We start from the raw sequence: 17,557 nt of genomic DNA, 5'->3' as shown, positions 1-17,557 counted from the left end.
ATCAATAAAGAAGAGAGGACTTAACAGTTAACAGAGAGTGAAGTTTTGTGTCTTGACCGACACCCAGTGGCGAGTGTCATATATCCACCAGCCTAAGAAAGATTCCTCAGTTACAATGACACCGTCTTGGAGACGGATCAGCAACAAGAACGTTGTTATGTTCAGTGTCAAATTAAGCAGTAAAACGACGGCTTTCAAGATTTCTTAAAAACCATCACGGCGGTCTGGATTAAAGAACCACATGTGTGCGTAATATGTCACTAGAAGCCCGTTAGTCCGATGAGGATGACGTAACATCCAGTATGTTACAGTGGGAACATCCTCCATGCCGTGCAGCCTGTGCAGCAGTCCGTCCCCCATACCGGTATCCAGTCCCAGGTGAGCAGAGTGCAGCAGCACGTCGGGGCCGCCACATTGTAATCCCGCATCTCCGCCGTGGGTCCGTCCAGCCCGGACAGCTGATGGTACATGTCAGCCTCTGCCCTTTCCACGCTTCCCATTCATTAGGGACGTGCAATGCATTCTGGTAGCGTGGCGGCGCGATTCGAGAGACGGGGCGTCACGTTGGCTGCTCCTCATTTGCATAAAGTTGAGGTCTAGGCTCCTTTATGCAAATCAGGGGCGTCCGACCAGCGTGACTCGATGCCTCCGGAAACTCCTGAGAAAATTTTAAACTAACCATTGTCGGTCCAAAATAAAGACAGATTCAACAACTGCATGGATTATTTCTCAAATAAAATGTTTTCAGAAACATTTCAGTCATTCAGCCATTTCAGCCGCCATGTTGGTTCCGGTTTGAAAGCTGGGAGCAGCAGCAGCCTACGAGGGAAAGCATTCGTCCAATCAGGTACCGAGTGCCTTGTGTCTAGTAGCAGCCAATGCTGAGTGTCCAAAGTGTCCAATGCTGGGAAGCGAGGCGATCCCTCGCGATAAAAAAACACCCCCGTGGACACGCACCATGAAGCAGCGAAGCCGGAACTTTTCATCTACTCCCTGGCAGCGTTCTGACGCTACTAGTCCACTAGCTAACTGATGACGGATGGCGTCGTTCTCTCGGACGGACTAAAAAAATTTAAATGAAAAATGCTAAAATGGGTCGCCAAATATATCCTATTACTCGTTAATCCAGCTGATGTGAGGCGTCCATGTTTTTTTCAGTTTGTTGGTGGATTCCTGTATTATTGAAATACCAAAGTCAGATATATCTGTCAGGGTTTCTGGGATAACAGGCTTGGACCCAAGATGCAGGTAAGGATGAGGAGGCGGCAGTCAGAGGTGAAGGATTTAATGAAAGAAAACTTACCAGGAACAAACATGCAGCTGGTCCGTCAGGCAGGTTCACATAAAACAAACCAAAGGAATAAACTTGAAATACAAAACACTGGAAAAACTCTCTCAAAGGTGACACACTACACATGAGGAGCGACAACGAACCGACAGAGAAAAAGGGGAAACACACAGACTAAATACACCAGAAGAACAGGGTGATTGAACACAAGTGGAACAAATCAGGGCGGGGCAGACAATCACAAAAGGAGAAAGGCAGGAAGTAAAACCAGACAAGACACAAGAGGAGTGAACTTATCAAAAATAAAACAGGAAACACTAGAATGAATGTAACCAGACATATAACAGAAAACCCCCCAAATCCTAAAGACAATTTCAGAACCAATAAGCCAATAAATAGATGAACACAAGATAGTCGGAAGTCTTAACAAAAAGGAAAAGTCCAACGGCCTCTGGGCACAGCGCCAGACCGTGACAATATCAGAGCGTTCAGAAAAATCTATTGGACCCACTGAATCATCAGCAGGTTGGAAACTCAGTTGTACTTCTTCTGATTTAACCACGAGAGAATAAAACACACACGAAAACCAGATCTCATCAGAGTAACGAGCTTTAATCTCCTACATTTTAAAAGTTGTTATTTTGTTTTCTCACTCTAGAGGTCTCTCCTTCACTGTGATTGGTCCAACAGCTGTCTCGTGTTCCCACTGAACACCTGCAACAGAAACACAACACAAAACTCTTAATGTTTATAAAAACACCATTACAGGTACGCCTTAAAATTTAATTAAAGTAATTAAGTAATCAAATTTGCAGTTAATTAATGGATTATTGTAAGATACAGTTTAGTGGTTCATGGCATGGTTTAAAAATGATCAGCCTTCCCTTAATTTTCACTTAATTGAAAAACAGGTATAAATTAAGGGATAGCTTTTGTGTTAGTTGGTCAAGTTTAAGGGAAGTTTGACTTCTAAAAAAACCTTATTTAGCAGATAATCCATCCAACAGTAATACAGTATTCATTTAGAAACTCATTAAAATGACCTTGATTACATTAATAAAGGATAAAAGGAATTAATAGAAATTTAAGGTAAACATTTTAAAAGGAATTCAGTCACTCTATAAAAGGCCTTTATATGTCATGTACCAGGCTAAACTTAAATTACACAACTCTAATTCTTTAATGTAGTATTAAAATTCAGTCTGTATATTTTCAGTGCTGTATGAGATATTTTGTTTACAGAACAGTAGACTCAGGTTGGCCCGAGCAGCATGTGCCGTCTCTCTGCTGAATCCAGTTGGAGTGGAAAAGCTCGTCCGACTGGTTTTGGAGTCCAGCCACTCATATAGGATATATAGATCGGCTAATTCAAGTACATTTGACTGATAATACTTAAATGCTTTTACTTCAATAAGGGTTTTAAATGCAGGACTTTAGTGGAGTATTTTCACAGTGTGGTATTAGTACTTTTACTTCAGTAAAGGGTCTGAATACTTCCTCCACTACTCCCTGTTGGCGACGGGCCACTGAGAGGTGGAGCAACACTGAAAGAGGAGAGCTTCAGCGTCACATTTCCTGGTAGGAAAGTGAAAGTTTGTCTGAGCGACAGCAGAGCTGCAGTCGAGACGAGTCTCTCTGTTTCTCTCTAAAGAAACATTCAACTGAATCCAGCAGCTTTTTATCAACAACACAGCAGAATCTCTGCCAAACACTGGTGAGTACACTGACCTACAGAGACTAAATACACTAACTAAATACAGTTCAAACCAGAATCTGACTGTTTTACATCTGTTTAAAGAATGGATCAAAACAACCTGTAAATGTTGCCAGAAATACTAAACAGAGGTAAACCACAGTGACTGAACTCCGGCTAGTTAAGGTTAGACAGAATACAGTCACAGCTAGCATTAGTTTGAGCTAATTCACAGACCTGTTTCCTGTCTGAACTCCAAACCTCAGCTCTACTCAGACAGGAAGTTCCCCTCAGGGCAAATGTTTCCCTGAGGTCCATCGGTGGCCGTGGGGGTTGTGGAGAGAAATGATATTATATATATTATGTCCTGCAGTCCAGAGCAGTAGCTTCCATCTTTTCTTCTGCACATCGAATGTGTCTGATTCTCTGCTCTCTGTATCTTCATCCTCTCTCTCTGATCCTCCTCTTCCTCCTCTTTGTCCAAGCTGACTCTCTGACTCTAATGCTCTTTAGACAGAGAAAGGGATTTTTATTCTGCTCTGCTCCCTCAGACGCTTCAAAAAAACAAATAATAAAGTAAATTACTGGATAAATATATCACAGTAAATTGTAATAAATGTGTTAAGGGCAGGTAAAAAGCAAAATACCAGCCCCACTGACTGTATGTGTTTGATTTTATTAAACAAATAATCAAAAGATATGTAATTACAGTTTTGTTTTTTGTTCTCAGAGTGTAGATATGTCTGCTGCCAGCTGTCTGCTGACTGAAGATCAGTTTCTGTGCTCCATCTGTCTGGATGTGTTCACTGATCCAGTCAGCACACCATGTGGACACAACTTCTGTAAAACCTGCATCACTCAACACTGGGATATTAAGGTCCCGTTTCAGTGTCCCAACTGTAAAAAGATTTTCTCCACAAGACCTGAGCTGCAGGTCAATACTCTCATCTCTGAGATGGCTGCTCAGTTCAGACAGTCAGCTCAACAGAAAGCCAGCAGCAGCAGCTCAGAGCAACAAGCTGCCAAACCAGGAGAAGTTCCCTGTGACGTCTGCATTGGAACCAAACTGAAGGCCCTGAAGTCCTGCCTGGTGTGTCTGGACTCCTACTGTGAGACTCACCTGGAGCCTCATCTGACAAGGTCAGGTCTGAAAAGACATCAGCTGATTGACCCTGTGGAGAACCTGGAAGGAAGGATGTGTACGAAGCACGATAAACTGCTGGAGCTGTTCTGTAAGACCGACCAGATGTGTGTCTGCATGCTCTGCACTGTTTTAGACCACAAGACACACGATGTTGTTCCTCTGAAAGAAGAATATGAAGGAAAGAAGGCCGAGCTGGGGACGACAGAGGCTGAAATTCAGCAGATGATCCAGAAGAGACGACTGAAGATTCAGGAGATGAAACACTCAGTGGGGCTCAGTAAGGAAGATGCAGACAGAGAGATAGCAGATAGTGTTCAGGTCTTCACCGCTCTGAAGGAGTCTGTTGAGAGAAGCCAGGCCGAGCTCATCGACACGATCCAAGAGAAGCAGAGAAAGACAGAGAAACAGGCTGAAGGCTTCATCAAAGAGCTGGAACAGGAAATCTCTGAGCTGAAGAAGAGAAGCACTGAAGTGGTGAAGCTCTCACACTCTGAAGACCACCTCCACCTCCTCCAAAGCTTCACGTCCCTGAACGCTGCTCCACCCACCAAGGACTGGACAGAAGTCAGCGTCCGTCCACCTTCATATGAGGGGACTGTGGTGAGAGCTGTGAATCAGCTGGAGGAGACGCTCAGTAAACAGATGAAGAAGCTGTTTGAGGCCGAGCTGAAGAGGGTCCAGCAGTCTGCAGTGGATGTGACACTTGATCCTGATACAGCACATACCTACCTCATCCTGTCTGATGATGGAAAACAAGTAAACTGTGGTGATGTAAAGAAAAATCTCCCAGACAACCCAGAGAGATTTGATACTGTTGCTTGTGTCTTAGCAAAGCAGAGTTTCTCTTCAGGAAGGTTTTACTACGAGGTTCAGGTTAAAGGGAAGACTGATTGGGATTTAGGAGTGGCCAGAGAGTCGATCAACAGGAAGGGAGGAATCACACCGTCTCTTCAGAATGGTTACTGGTCGATATGTTTGAGGAATGAAAATGAGTACAAAGCTCTTGCTGACCCTTTAGTCTGTCTCTCTCTGAAGTCTCAGCCTGAGAAGGTGGGGGTGTTTGTGGATTATGAGGAGGGTCTGGTCTCCTTTTATGATGTTGATGCTGCAGCTCTTATCTACTCCTTTACTGGCTGCTCCTTCACTGAGAAACTCTACCCATTCTTTAGTCCCAGTCTTAACTATGGAGGTAAAAACTCTGCCCCTCTGATCATCTCTCCTGTCAATCACACTGAGTAGAACAACCATTTGATTTTCTACAGAAATATTCTCTTTAATTTAATGAAAAATGTATATTATTGGTGATTTAGGGTGTACACATTGTTTTTCCAGATTCTGATCATTACGTTTTATTTCCTTTATTTCCCTCTGATCTCTCACATTGCTACTTACAAAACAGAGATTTTACAGCACTGATTGATATTATCTAATGTAGTCTAATTTATTCTAATGACTGCATTACCTGCCTTATAGACTATTAAAATCATCATAAACAATTTATTAATGAATAAGAAACATTTCCACGTACCTTAATTATATTTTAATAAAGTGTTTTAATGGTTTGAGTTTTTATAATTTCAAATTAAAGGACAAATTAAGGGATCTCTGGTATGTTTTCAGGGGTAAATTAAGAATTAATTCTTGATTCATATTGGTACAAAATTGACAGATACTTGGAACATCAACAAAATATTCATAAAATATTCAGCTGCAGTGGTTTTAAATATCAGAGAAGAAGAAAAGTTTTGTCTGTTATTTTCATTTCATATTGTCCACCTCTCTGCAGACTGCATAGATAAAATTTGATAATCCTTTATTAATGAATTAATAATTTTCAGGATTATAGCAGCAAAGGGGTACAGTGCAAACAACAAGAAGCATCAGTAAAAAACAAAACAAGATCTAATAAATAAGCAAGCAAACAATAAAGATAAAGTCAGTAAGATATTGTTGATATTGCACAGAATATTGAATATTGCTATTGCACAGTGGAAAGTTTAACAAAGTCAACAAGTTTCCACAGGATTTTTTTTACATCTTTGTGATTTCACTTTCATCGAGAATAATCTGTGTATATGAGTGTGATGGTGGAGCTGCCTGTTAATCACACATACTGTAGATTTTTCAACCAATTGTCTCAGAACACTGATTTTTTTCAGATAATTGGAGACGTAATGGCATATGACATCTTGGTGTCAAAAATGGTCCAGCGGGAACTGAATCCCTATTTGATACACTGGTATGCCTCCTTTCTCACTAACAGAGTTCAAATTGTAAAAATAAATAAAACCCTTTCCACTGCCATCACGACCAACGTCGGGGCCCCTCAGGGTTGCGTGAGTTCAGCTATGCTTTTCACCTTTTACACCGATGACTGTCGTACAAATACACCAAATCAATACATCCTAAAGTATTCTGATGATACGGCTATAATATCCCTGTTAAGTCACTCGGACAACCCTGAGCTGCACCAACATGGCGTGAACAAAATGGCCGAGTGGAGTGACAGTAATGCTCTTCAGATTAACACAAAGAAAACGGAAGAAATTGTATTTGGTTCACCATCTGATTCTCATAAAGTTCCTATTGTTATTCATAACGAAAAAATCCTGCAGGTATTTTCATATAAATATTTGGGAGTAATGATTGATCATCTGCTATCTTGGAAAGACCACATTGAATTTGTCTGTAAAAAGACAAAACAAAGAATTTACTTTCTCCGCCGCCTCAGGTCTTTTGGGGCGAGTAAACAAATTCTTCTATTGTTTTTTACTTCTGTGATTATGAGTGTTCTACAGTATTTTTATACTACATGGTACAAGAATTTGTCAACTACTTTAAAGTCAAAACTGCTCCAACAAATGAAAATCTGCTCAAAGATTGTTGGTCAACCCCTTGAGAAACTCTATGAATCAGCCTATCATAATAACATCTTAAGGCTAGCTAACAACATCGTCTCTAACCCCAACCATGTTTTGAACAGTGAATATCAACTGTTACCATCGAATCGGAGATACAGGGTTCCACGATTTAATAAGGTTAGACTGAAGCACTCTTTTTTGCATCAGTCAATCCTTAAACTAAATATGGAGCCTAATCCCAGATCAAATGTGCGTTAAAGGGCCCTGAATATTGTCTTCTGTGATTGTAATGTTTAAATGTTTGTATCCTTGTTTATTGTCTTTGTCCTTTCTGTGATGTTGCAAACGGAGCTGCTGTTATGCAAAACAAATTTCAGACCTGTCTGACAATAAAGTATTAAGTAAAGTAAGTATAATGAAGTCGGTTGAGAAGCTTGGAGCCGCTGAACTCTGCAGCAAAGAGCATGTTAACGTTCAAGTCACATGGGACGGATGGTAGAGAATAGTTATGACCTAAGAGTTGGTTGTGCGAGGGTTAAAATACTTAGGGATGCACCGAGTTATCGTCTGAACATCGGTATTGTTCGATATTCATTTTGCTGACTGCCCAAATACGATGACATACGCCGATGGCAGTGGCCGATGTTTATCTGTTGCGTTTCATCAAGTTTGCGCCGGCTAAATGTTGTGTTGGTTATTTGCGGTCGGTCTCTGACAACAGTAACCAGCTGCTGATTCAGAGCCAGTAGCTGGACACGACTCTGACGGCGGGCGCCGTGTGCACGTGTGGTTTGGTTACAAATAAAAGTGGAAAAAAACGTCTACCATGAGGGAGTATTACTGTTAGAAAGGCCTGGACGGTAATAGGACTATGATAATGCAAAGTACAGAATTTGTTTGTCTGAAAGTTCCTACTGTTTGTTAGGTTTATAATAATTGTATCACTTAATTCCCACCTTTCTATGAGTATGTAGTGACAGTCAAAATACGCTCCCTGCTGGCTGACTGAGGTAATATCCTAGTAAGCACCAGGGGAAGCAGAGGCTCGGTGGTTGGTATGTGGCTGAGTAGAGTGAGCTAATTCATGTGTTGTTGTGCGTTCATGACATACAGTAAGTGGTTTCTTATTTGCTCTCCTTTGACTCCTATGTAGAAACTGTCAATTTATTCCTTTCTGTGCTGGTTTATCTTGTGCTTCAAAAGTACCGTGCTGTGCTTACAGTCAGGGGCGTGTCCAGACATTTTTGATAGGGGTGGCAACAGTGGGGCACTGACTTATGCAGGGGTGGCATGAAGTGTGAGCAGGAGCGCCTGCGCACAGACATATACACTCACATATGCACGCACACACACACACACAAGAAAATACACACCCACACCCAGGTGTCGGCATAGCATTAATTTACCATTTTTGTCTCCACAACCCATATCTACTTCACTTACTAACACTGCAAGCAAGAATAGACCTACTAGTCACAACATTCAGGAAAAGGCAACATACAAATGTGATTGAAAACTACCATACTTTATTCTAACCTCAAAACAACCTTCCAAGGTATGATATACAGTACATACAAAAAAGACAATGCACTTTCTGTATAAAGTGCACTGTATAAAGTGCCATCAAAATTACAATAAATAAGCCTGTTTGGGCAAAACATTTACTTGACAAAACTTGTCACATGTGCCACAGTGTAGTAAGTTACTGTAGTATTCTCAGCAACAGAGAAACCTGAACTCCCAGGTATAAACAAAAGTCACATCCCTCCTCACATACCAGCAAATCTTCTTTTAACATTGTAAAGTGAACCGTTAAATAATGCCAAAATAATTTGTAAATTCCCAAAGTAGGTTACATACAAAAGAAAATCCTTATTCTAAAACAGTCACTTTATAAAGTGCCAACAAAATTAAAATAAATAAGACTCTTTGGGCAAAATATTTACTTGACAAAACTGTGCAAAACTTTACATGTGCAACAATGTAAATGGTTGGAGGTACAGACCGTGTAGAATATTTTATCAACAGAGATAGCTGACCTTACCAGAGCTTATGTGTGCATAAAAAAAGCTTACATCACTTGTAACAAATCTTGTTTCAACACTGATTTGTTACAGTAATAATGCTACAAAATAACCTGTGACCCCAAAAGCCAACATAAGAAAACAATGCACATTAAAAAACACAGTCACTCTCCGCCTATAAAGTGCAAACATATTTAAAATACATACGCCTCTTTGAACAAATTATTTAACCAAACAAATTATAAACTTTACATGTGCTAGTGTTGGTTACTCTAGTATTACCTAGTATTACCATTCAAGAGACCCAATCTGTTTTGACAGTTCCTTCCTTCCTTGCTTCCTTCCTCCCTCCCTTCTTCCTGTCCTTCTCTCTTTCTTTCCTCCCTCTGTCCTCTGTCCTTCCTCTGTTCTTTATTCCGTCCTTCCTCCCTCCCTTCTTCCTTCCTTGACCTGAGGAAAACAGGAGGGTTAAAACAGTGCAATTCACCTGTTCTTGTGTTTGCTTGCAAACACTTTGATAAAATCATCCATGTTGAGTGCCCTCGCTCTTCTTGACTCAATACTTAGCAAACCTAAATGGCTTAGTCTGTTGTCTAGCATGGTTGTCCTCAAATGAGTTTTAATGAGCTTTAGAGCTGAAAAACTCCGCTCACATGCAGCACTGCTGACTGGGAGGGCTAGAGCTATTTTGCATAGCCTGAAGAGCTCAACAAACACCTCTTGGTATGGTACCTATGTGTACAGCTGAAGCTGAAGGCTGTTTCAGGACAAGCTGGCTCTCATCCTCTGACTGACTGCTCTGGCTCTATTTTGGATTTCTTTCTTTTGAAGAAATCCTTTATATTCTGATTTCTTTTCATACTGTAATAGTCCCATAATGCACGACATTCTTATATGTTGTACAATAGATAATTGTGCATACACACGAATGAAAACGAAATGTAATTGATGTTACACGGGTCTAACATAACAATGTTACGCAGTACAGAATAGCTAAATGTTAGCTTTAGCATCGTTGACAGTCAAAACAGTGTTTGCTAATGAGATGAGATGATGACAGCCTTGTGCCAATTACAATAAAAAGAAATAAAACAAGACCGTTACAGCTTTTAACTACAGGCACAGTAAGTGTAGTAAAATGTAGGCTACTCACATCTTTCACGACGACGCTCCAGAGACGTGTTGCTTCGATAGACTGACTGTAGAAAAAAAGTTTGTTTCACCTGTAGGTTCACCTGCTCAAACTTCTTCTTCTTCGCGCCTTTTTTTTTTGCAGGCTACATACTACTTTAGCGCATCTCTGCCTCTCAGGTTTGAGAAGGAACTGCAACTCTAAACAAGAGTGCAGTTTACATTCAGTGCCGTGGCCCGCCTCTGACTGGGCATATAGCCAATCATATTTTAAGATATTGGGGTGGCACTTGGGGTGGCCAATCAGATTTCAGGGGTGGCCTGTGCCACCCAAGGCCACTCCCTGAACACGCCAGTGTGAGGGAGGGAGTGTAGAGTTAAAGGTCACCTATTTCATGTCTTTTAAACATCAATGTCTGTCCCCAGTGTGTCTACAGGTCACCATAGTATCATAAAAAAACATCCTCTCTCTTTTTCTCCTGCTCCATCTGTCCAAAAATGGGTCTAAAAAAACGCTAAGCAGCTTTTCTTTACACTGGTGACGTCGGGGACGAATTGAAAGCCATATAAGGGTTTCCTGGTGGAACAATGAGCAGAACCAGCAGCTAGGTGACCCCGCCCACAGAGCGTCACTCTCTCCTCCGCATCCTAACTATGAGCAAAGTTTGGTCCTACTTCTGTTAGTCTGCAAGAACCAGCAGAAAAGGCTTCATGTACTCCCATCATCTAAATATAACATGTTCTTTCACAAAGGCTTTATGTAATTACACTGTTTAAACAGGTGATATTTATATATTATATATATTTGATGTCATGCATGTAGAAGAGTACAGGTAGTAAATAGTGACTTGTAAGCAACACAACACATTTCTGTTTCACAGTCAAACTTTATTTGAGTAGACAGATGACAATATTAATTATACACAGCATTTTTAATCATCCCACCTGCAGTTATGTTGACATGGTACAGGAGAAAGTCTTTCAGCTACGGCAAGCTAAGCTCCGGTGAGTGAAACGTTAACCGGCCTGTAGTCATGGTAACACAGAGACAGCTTCTACAGTAACTAATACACCATTACTCTGATTACTTTCATACGTTTATCAGGTGTCTTTTACCAGAAATAATGAATTGACTACTGTTTCACATCTTCTATTTTCCACCCTGATGTTTGCTGTGTTTACACACCGTGTCATGTATCTACATGCTAACATGTTAGCTCTGTATCGCCATGTAAATAGAACTATCTGCTCTCAGCTATCTGCTCTCAGCTATCTGCTCTCAGCTATCTGCTCTCCTCTGGGATGATTCTGTCGGTCATTTCTCATAGATGGACCTGTAAAGACAAACGTAAAACAGAGTGTATGTTTACGGTTTACAGAGTTTATGCATAACGTAAATACTGAGCTAACTAACAGAGCTATAAATAGCATTATTTACCTGAGAAAAAACGTCAGGAAAACCTGGAGTGAAGTTTCTGGTTTATAAACTTTTCAGTAGTTTATATGTGAAACTCCTGCGGCTTGCTTCTCTCTCTGTGCTCAGCTAGTTGCAGCCAAGGTTGCTACAGGGAGAGCTCCGGGGAGAAAGTGATGCTGTGTTGAGGGCGTTTGATTGACAGGACAGCAAGAAACGCTGACCAATCAGAGCAGAGTGGGAGGAGACAGGCTCTAAATCAGGGAGTGTGTTCCAATCCACGTACTTCCAGAAGTACACTTCAATGTAGTGCACTTTGTGCACTCTGTGCTCACTTGAGTAGTGCGTAAATTTCAACGGGGTAGGGTCGTCTCTAATCGAATACTCTGCGGCGCACTGACCGGAAATGACGATCGCAATATTTGACCGCGGCTCGCTACCAGCCAAAATATCTTCTGAAAAGAAATGAAAGGAAAGTGGAAATTACGTTTCCAGCGTCGTCGCCTATGCCTTCGATGTGTCCTCCTGTTGGCTGAAAATGCACCGGTATGTTTACGTATTGTATTGTTTTATTCTGTTATCTACGTCTGTTTGAATAGTGGTCGTGGCTCCGCCCCTTCCGCTACGGAGCCAAGATGGCGACAGTTGAGTGTGGAAAGTGTCCAGCGTTCCACACTCAACGATCTGACCGTTTTGAGTACAACATCCGGGTACTTTGAGTGCACTGCATTTTGCCGTACTTCCCAGTGTGAACGCACTTATGAACTCAAAATAGTAAGTGTAAGTACAGAAGTACGCGGATTGGAACACACTTAGGGTCTCTCAGACAGAGGCTGAATTAGGCTCTGAGGCAGGCTGCGGTATGAGAAGAATAAAGTTTTTTTTTAACATTACAGCATATAAACATGTTCTAGTACAACATTAAATACATCTATGAACCTGGAAATGAGCATAATATGAGACCTTTAATCTCCTACATTTTAAAAGTTGTTATTTTGTTTTGTCACTCTAGAGGTCTCTCCTTCACTGTGATTGGTCCAACAGCTGTTTCCTGTTCCCACTGAACACCTGCAACAGAAACACAACACAAAACTCTTAATGTTTATAAAAACACCATTACAGGTACCCCTTAAAATTTAATTAAAGTAATTAAGTAATCAAATTTGCAGTTAATTAATGGATTATTGTAAGATACAGTTCATGGCATGGTTTAAAAATGATCAGCCATCCCTTAATTTTCACTTAGATGAAAAAAAAAGGTATACATTAAGGGATAGCTTTTGTGTTAGTTGGTCAAGTTTAAGGGAAGTTTGACTTAAAAAAAACCTTATTTAGCAGATAATCCATCCAACAGTAATACAGTATTAATTTAAAAACTCATTAAAATGACCTTGATTACATTACTAAAGGATAAAAGGAATAAATAGAAATATATAAGGTAAAAATTTAAAAAGGAATTCAGTCACTCTATAAAAGGCCTTTATATGTCATGTACCAGGCTAAACCTAAATTACACAACTGTAATTCTTTAATGTAGCATTAAAGTTCAGTCTGTATGTTTTCAGTGCTGTATGTGGTATTTTGTTTGCAGAACAGTAGACTCAGGTTGGCCCAAGCAGCATGTGCCGTCTCTCTGCTGAATCCAGTTGGAGTGGGAAAGCTCGTCCGACTGGTTTTGGAGTCCAGCCACTCATATAGGATATATAGATCGACTAATTCAAGTACATTTGACTGATAATACTTAAATGCTTTTACTTCAGTAAGGGTTTTAAATGCAGGACTTTAGTGGAGTATTTTCACAGTGTGGTATTAGTACTTTTACTTCAGTAAAGGGTCTGAATACTTCCTCCACCACTCCCTGTTGGCGACGGGCCACTGAGAGGTGGAGCAACTCTGAAAGAGGAGAGCTTCAGCGTCACATGTCCTGGTATGAAAGTGAAAGTTTGTCTGAGCGACAGCAGAGCTGCAGTCGAGACGAGTCTCTCTGTTTCTCTCTAAAGAAACATTCAACTGGATCCAGCAGCTTTTTATCAACAACACAGCAGAATCTCTGCCAAACGCTGGTGAGTACACTGACCTACAGAGACTAAATGCACTAACTAAATATAGTTCAAACCAGAATCTGACTGTTTTACATCTGTTTAAAGAATAGATCAAAACAAGCTGGAAATGTTGCCAGAAATACTAAACAGAGGTAAACCACAGTGACTGAACTCTGGTTAGTCAAGTTTAGACAGAATACAGTCACAGCTAGCATTAGTTTGAGCTAATTCACAGACCTGTTTCCTGTCTGAACTCGAAACCTCAGCTCTACTCAGACAGGAAGTTCCCCTCAGGGCAAATGTTTCACTGAGGTCCATCGGTGGCCGTGGGGGTTGTGGAGAGAAATGATATTATATATATAATGTCCTGCAGTCCAGAGCAGTAGCTTCCATCTTTTCTTCTGCACATCGAATGTGTCTGATTCTCTGCTCTCTGTATCTTCATCCTCTCTCTCTGATCCTCCTCTTCCTCCTCTTTGTCCAAGCTGACTCTCTGACTCTAGCGCTCTTTAGACAGAGAAGGTGATTTTTATTCTGCTCTGCTCCCTCAGACGCTTCAATAAAACAAATAATAAAGTAAATTACTGGATAAATTCATCATAGTAAATTGTAATAAATGTGTTGAGGGCAGGTAAAAAGAAAACTACCAGCCAAGTTACTGTGTGTGTTTTTATTTTATTAAACAAATTATCAAAAGATGTGTAATTACAGTTTTGTTTTTTGTCCTCAGAGTGTAGATATGTCTGCTGCCAGCTGTCTGCTGACTGAAGATCAGTTTCTGTGCTCCATCTGTCTGGATGTGTTCACTGATCCAGTCAGCACACCATGTGGACACAACTTCTGTAAAACCTGCATCACTCAACACTGGGATATTAATGTCCCGTTTCAGTGTCCCAACTGTAAAGAGGTTTTCAACAGTAAACCTGAGCTGCGGGTCAATACTTTCATCTCTGAGATGGCTGCTCAGTTCAGACAGTCAGCTCAACAGAAAGCCAGCAGCAGCAGCTCAGAGCAACAAGCTGCCAAACCAGGAGAAGTTCCTTGTGACGTCTGCACTGGAACCAAACTGAAGGCCCTGAAGTCCTGCCTGGTGTGTCTGGAATCCTACTGTGAGACTCACCTGGAGCCTCATCTGACAAGGTCAGGTCTGAAAAGACATCAGCTGATCTTCCCTGTGGAGAACCTGGAAGGCAGGATGTGTACGAAGCACGATAAACTGCTGGAGCTGTTCTGTAAGACCGACCAGATGTGTGTCTGCATGATGTGCACTGTTTCAGACCACAAGACACATGATGTTGTTCCTCTGAAAGAAGAATATGAAGGACAGAAGGCCAAGCTGGGGAAGACAGAGGCTGATATTCAGCAGATGATCCAGAAGAGACGACTGAAGATTCAGGAGATGAAACACTCAGTGGGGCTCAGTAATGAAGATGCAGACAGAGAGATAGCAGATGGTGTTCAGGTCTTCACCGCTCTGAAGGAGTCTGTTGAGAGAAGCCAGGCCGAGCTCATCGACACGATCCAAGAAAAGCAGAGAAAGACAGAGAAACAGGCTGAAGGCTTCATCAAAGAACTGGAACATGAAATCTCTGAGCTGAAGAAAAGAAGCACTGAGGTGGTGCAGCTCTCACGCTCTGAAGACCACCTCCACCTCCTACAAAGCTTCACGGCCCTGAACGCTGCTCCACCCACCAAGAACTGGACGGAAGTCAGTGTCCGTCCACCTTCATATGAGGGGACTGTGGTGAGAGCTGTGAATCAGCTGGAGGAGACGCTCAGTAAAAAGATGAAGAAGCTGTTTGAAGCCGAGCTGAAGAGGGTCCAGCAATCTGCAGTGGATGTGACACTTGATCCTGATACAGCACATCCTGAACTCATCCTGTCTGATGATGGAAAACGAGTACATGATAGTAATGTAAAGAAGAATCTCCCAGACAACCCAGAGAGATTTGATACTGGTGCTTTTGTCTTAGCAAAACAGAGTTTCTCTTCAGGAAGGTTTTACTACGAGGTTCAGGTTAAAGGGAAGATTGAGTGGGATTTAGGAGTGGCCAGAGAGTCGATCAACAGGAAGGGAATAATCATAGCAGCTCCTCAGAATGGTCAGTGGTCGATATGTTTGAGGAATGAAAATGAGTACAAAGCTTTTGCCAGCCCTGGAGTCCAGCTCTCTCTGAAGTCTCAGCCTAAGAAGGTGGGGGTGTTTGTGGATTATGAGGAGGGTCTGCTCTCCTTTTATGATGTTGATGCTGCAGCTCTTATCTTCTCCTTTACTGGCTGCTCCTTCACTGAGAAACTCTACCCATACTTTAGTCCCTGTCCTATCTATGGAGGTAAAAACTCTGCCCCTCTGATCATCTCTCCTGTCAATCACACTGAGTAGAACAACCATTTGATTTTCTACAGAAATATTCTCTTTAATTTAATGAAACAAATGTATATTATTGGTGATTTAGGGTGTATACATTGTTTTCCCAGATTCTGATCATTACGTTTTAGTTCCTTTATTTCCTCTGATCTCTCACATTGCTACTTACAACACACTGATTTTACAGCACTGAATGATATTATCTAATGTAGTCTAATTTATTGTAATGACTGCATTACCTGCCTTCAAGACTATTACAATCATCATAAACAATTTATTAATGAATAAGAAACATTTCCACGTACCTTAATTGTATTTTAATAAGGTGTTTTAAGGGTTTTAGTTTTTATAATTTCAAATTAAAGGATAAATTAAGGGATCTCTGGTATGTTTTCAGGGGTAAATTAAGGATTAGTTCTTGATTCATAATGGTACAAAATTGACAGATATTTGGAACATCGACGAAATCTGATCATAAAATATTCAGCTGCAGTGGTTTTAAACACCAGAGAAGAAGAAAAGTTATTTCTGTTGTGTTATTTTTAATTCATATTGTCCACCTCTCTGCAGACTGCATAGATAAAATGAGATAATTCTTTATTAATAATTAATAATTTTCAGGATTATAGCAGCAAAGGGGTACAGTGCAGACAACAAGAAGCATCCGTAAAAAACAAAACAAGATCTAATAAATAAGCAAGCAAACAATAAAGATAAAGTCAGTAAGATATTGTTGATATTGCACAGAATATTGAATATTGCTATTGCACATTGGAAAGTTTAACAAAGTCAACAAGTTTCCACAGGATTTTTTACATCTTACACTTTCATCGAGAATAATCTGTGTATATGAGTGTGTGAGTGTGTGAGAAGCTTGGAGCCGCTGAACTCTGCAGCAAAGAGCATGCTAACGTTCAAGTCACATGTGACGGATGGTAGAGAATAGTTATGACCACAGAGTTGGTTGTGCGAGGGTTAAAATAATTAGGGATGCACCGAGTTATCGTCTGAACATCGGTATTGTCCGATATTCATTTTGCTGACTGCCCAAATATGATGACACTCGCCGATGGCAGTGGCCGATGTTTATCTGTTGTGCTGCATCAATTTTGTGCTGGCTAATTGTTGTGTTGGTTATTTGCGGTCGGTCTCTGACAACAGTAACCAGCGGCTGATTCAGAGCCAGTAGCTGGACACGACTCTGACGGCGGGCGCCTTGTGTATGTGTGGTTTGGTTACAAATAAAAGTGAAAAAAAAACATGTGTAACGTGTAATGTGTCACTAGAAGCCCGGTAGTCCGATGAGGATGACGTAACATCCAGTATGTTACAGTGGGAACATCCTCCATGCCGTGCAGCCTGTGCAGCAGCCCGTCCCCCATACCGGTATCCAGTCCCAGGTGAGCAGAGTGCAGCAGCACGTCGGCGCCGCCACATAGTAATCCCGCGTCTCCGCCGTGGATCCGTCCAGCCCGGACAGCTGATTGTACATGTCAGCCTCTGTCCTTTTCACGCTTCATATTCATTGTCTATGTAAGCAGCCGTGCAATGCATTCTGGTAGCGTGGTGGCGCAATTCAAGAGACGGGACGT

The 17,557-nt window shown here is 41.3% G+C and overlaps 2 protein-coding genes across 3 annotated transcripts; both read left to right on the top strand.

The window, feature by feature from the left end:
• The first annotated feature begins 2,879 nt into the window (after positions 1 to 2,879).
• LOC141766623 (E3 ubiquitin-protein ligase TRIM21-like) lies at positions 2,880 to 5,867 on the top strand. 2 transcript variants are annotated; one of them, XM_074633595.1, is made up of 3 exons: positions 2,886 to 3,002; positions 3,712 to 4,599; positions 4,768 to 5,867. In XM_074633595.1, the coding sequence occupies exons 2-3, from the start codon at positions 3,721 to 3,723 to the stop codon at positions 5,362 to 5,364; spliced, it is 1,476 nt and encodes a 491-aa protein (XP_074489696.1). In that variant the 5' UTR covers positions 2,886 to 3,002; positions 3,712 to 3,720; the 3' UTR covers positions 5,365 to 5,867. The 2 variants fall into 2 exon arrangements, with proteins under 2 accessions (XP_074489695.1, XP_074489696.1); XM_074633594.1 differs by having other exon boundaries at positions 2,880 to 3,002; positions 3,712 to 5,867.
• A 7,125-nt stretch (positions 5,868 to 12,992) lies between these two features.
• Positions 12,993 to 17,213, top strand: LOC141766621 (E3 ubiquitin-protein ligase TRIM21-like). The gene is made up of 2 exons (XM_074633591.1): positions 12,993 to 13,618; positions 14,328 to 17,213. The coding sequence occupies exons 1-2, from the start codon at positions 13,328 to 13,330 to the stop codon at positions 15,978 to 15,980; spliced, it is 1,944 nt and encodes a 647-aa protein (XP_074489692.1). The 5' UTR covers positions 12,993 to 13,327; the 3' UTR covers positions 15,981 to 17,213.
• The last annotated feature ends 344 nt before the right edge of the window (positions 17,214 to 17,557 follow it).

Source organism: Sebastes fasciatus, chromosome 4 (assembly GCF_043250625.1).
Source record: "Sebastes fasciatus isolate fSebFas1 chromosome 4, fSebFas1.pri, whole genome shotgun sequence".
NCBI classification, from domain to species: Eukaryota; Metazoa; Chordata; class Actinopteri; order Perciformes; family Sebastidae; genus Sebastes; species Sebastes fasciatus.
This window is presented reverse-complemented; position numbering and strand designations above follow the sequence as displayed.